Source organism: Cebus imitator, unplaced genomic scaffold, assembly GCF_001604975.1.
Source record: "Cebus imitator isolate Cc_AM_T3 unplaced genomic scaffold, Cebus_imitator-1.0 Scaffold121, whole genome shotgun sequence".
NCBI lineage: Eukaryota > Metazoa > Chordata > Mammalia > Primates > Cebidae > Cebus > Cebus imitator.
In genome coordinates, this window is record NW_016107436.1 from 476,707 (window position 1) to 479,939 (window position 3,233).

General features: G+C 42.3%; 1 protein-coding gene across 1 annotated transcript in view; it reads right to left on the reverse strand.

The window, feature by feature from the left end:
* Positions 1 to 3,233, reverse strand: part of TEX14 (testis expressed 14, intercellular bridge forming factor) — an 86,291-nt gene that overhangs the window by 22,700 nt on the left and 60,358 nt on the right. Inside the window, exons 20-21 of the mRNA XM_017539799.1 lie at positions 2,955 to 3,021; positions 215 to 296 (exon numbers count right to left, since the gene is read on the reverse strand). Coding sequence (XP_017395288.1) covers positions 215 to 296; positions 2,955 to 3,021 — 149 coding nt within the window. The remainder of the gene's footprint in view (positions 1 to 214; positions 297 to 2,954; positions 3,022 to 3,233) is intronic.

Below are 3,233 nucleotides of genomic sequence, written 5' to 3' on the forward strand. Positions count from 1 at the left end.
AAAAAAAAAAAAAAAAAAAAGGTGATGACTCCTTTTCACTATCCCTCAAATTCTACTGCACAAGTCCTAACAAAGCTAAGCTGCCCAAAGCTAAATTTTATAAACAGTGGCTAATACATTTGAAGACAAGCAATATATAAATATGGGGCATTATCACCATTTAATAACGCATCTATGAGTCTGAAACTGTGAATAAGATAATAACAGCCCATACCTTTGTATAGGTTGAAATCGAGACCTGGGCAAAATCTCAGCATTCTTTCCAAGAATTTTTATCATTTGGAACTTTTCCTCACCTGAAAGAATAAAGTACAATTTTTTTTTTTTTTTTTTTGAGACGGAGTCTCGCTCTGTCCCCCAGGCGGGAGTACAGTGGCACGATCTTGACTCACTGTAACCTCTGTATCCCAAGTTCAAGCGATTCTCCTGCCTCAGCCTCCCAAGTAGTTGGGACTACAGGCACATGCCACCATGACTGGCTAATTTTTACATTTTTAGTAGTGATAGCATTTTACTGTGTTAGCCAGGATGGTCTTGATCTCCTGACCTCATGATTCACCCAACTCGCCCTCCCAAAGTGCTGGGATTATAGGCATAAGCCATGTGCCCAGCCAAAAAAAATTTTTTTTACTGAATCTTTGCCAACCCAAATTATTAGAGGCAGGGTTTCACCATGTTGGCCAGGATGGTCTTGATCTCTTCACCTCGTGATCTGCTCACCTCAGCCTCCCAAAGTGTTGGTATTACAGATGTGAGCCACCACACTCAGCCTTTGTAAGGATTCTTATCCCTACTTCACAGATGGGAAAATAGAATAGAGGGGTTGACAACCCCTATCATTCCCTAGAATTTCGCTTGGTCTGGTCCAGAGTTAGAAATAATCTGGATAAACTGCTGCCCTAATTGGGTTTGGATTGAGTGCTGTAGAAGAGGTTTTTGCTTTGAAAGTTTATTTTCCTTGATCAGAGCACAGAACTATATTCTGACACTCAGAATACAATCAAGCCATTTACTGGCCTTTTTAGTTATAACCACAGTTATTTCTGGAGACAAATGTTGTTTTGTCTTTTTAAGAAGGCAAACTGACTGGGTTCCTATCAACAGACACCAGGGGGCGTTGAAAACAAGAACTGTTTGTTAATTGAACAGCCCTGAGCTCTAACTATGCCACTTTGCCAACAAACACTACCTAAAGAGTAGGGGCGGGGGTGGGATCTTGATTACTGAGGAGCTAATTCAACTGTCTTCTGTTCTCCTTGGCATCAAGTTATCTGAAGTTACTCCTCCCCAGTTCTCAGTAAGATGCTTTGCTCCAGGCAGGCAGGGCCAGTATCCATTTTCCTTCCCACCACTGTACTGTCCTAGTTAATATAGCAGGGGGTAGATGGTACATCCAGCCCTGTTTCCAAATGCCCATGACTCACCCATCCCCATCCCATTCTTTATGTCCAGGTGGTCTGGTGTACACTAAGAAGGCTCACGAGAACAATGCCACCTTTCACAGCTACCAAGGAGCTCTGAAACACCACCAGTGAAGAGAAATTGGAGGTTCCTCTTCCTCTGACCCTCTTTTAAAATGATAAATACCCAGAAAGCATAAACGAATTCCTAAAAAGCAACATTTAGAAATTAGAGACTTTAGAGTCTGATCCTCTTGTTTACTTTATACCAGGGGAAAGTAGGGCCCTGGGGTAAAGTGACTTGCTCAAGGTTATGCAGAAAAAGTCAGTGGCAGAATGGGGCTTGGAACCTAGCATGCTCCATCCTGTATCCCTGTTGTGTCCTCCGATGTGGAAGGGGATATATATCAGAGATCTAGGTGGAAACAGGGGCAGAGAGGGGCAGAAAGAAGTGAATGGAGTAGAAATCAGAGACTTTTTCACCTACTTCAGCTGTCTGTATTAAACTGACTCTGTTATCTGACCTGTGTGCCCTACAACTTTTCCATCCCACTCAACTTACCTCCAAATACAAGTTAAGTGGCCACATATAAGCCAGGTCCAAAAGAGGGACTCTGCAGGAAGAGGTGGGTGGCCCAAGGCTCTGGAAATTTTTAATAAATACTGTGCTGATACTTTAAGTGTTTATCTAAAAGCTTACAGTTTCTTAAAATGCTTCCAACTCTGCCAGAGGCCTACACAGTTGGAAGCTGAAGTATGCAGTGGAGGAAGGGAGTAAGTTCATAATACCACCCTCTTTGGGTTCAGAGGGTTGAAACATGACCATGAATAGCTACACAGGTTGATAGGTGGGTAACTCTAGTTTTAAAATAGGTGACTGCATGCCTTAAAAGAACAAGAGTACACAATTTTTAAAATGTAACAGAGCCAACGGTTAACTTATATCTGTCTGGTGCCACATCCCTGGCTACTGATCCAAGACTAACTTCTCATCTAATAGAAAGCCCCTGCTAAGTTATATAGAACCCAAGGCCTCCCAAGGGGTAGATGTTAAGTTGAATCTGCATTGTTAGCTGTTACTAACTCTTTCCTAAGATGCTATGCAAGCAAAGGAAAATGCTGATGACACTGCCTTCTAGTGAGAAGAAATACATGGAAACCTAGTTCTAATTTTGTTATGTCAATAACTAGCTATGTAGCTTGGCAAATTCCCCAGGTCAGCTTACGAAAGATAACTGTGTGCTTGCTATGTGGCATACAGCCTGAAAGCTTGAGAGACCAGAGGAGGAAAAAGCAGTGACTACAACAACATATGCTATAAAAATGCAAGGGGAGGTATAAATAATACAACATTTGGATGTCATGAGGTTGGCGAGGAGCAAGGGATTCATTCTATTGCGGAGAAATCATTGAACCACAGTTTTCTCAACCGTATAATGAAAGGTTTGGGTGAGGCTGTCCCTCAGGATCCCCCCCAGCTCTAAACATCTGTGATCCAACAGAAGAAAGTGAAGGCAAGGGATTCTCAAGGAATCTTTCCTAAGGGCTTATTACCAGAAACTTGAAGTTGGGCAAATGCACCTTGTATTCCTTCAAAGTCCTCTTCTATGGGACTCGAGGTCTAAAAAAGAATGAAAGAAAAGCAAAGAAAGCAGGTTCACTGGAGGCAGACATATTAAAAGATCAATAATTTCTTGATGTTTTAAAATCTTAAAAATCTTCATAAGATCCCTGCATCTTTAAAGAAAAAGCACAAACTTAGGCCGGGCGCGGTGGCTCAAGCCTGTAATCCCAGCACTGTGGGAGGCCGAGGCGGGTGGATCACAAGGTCAA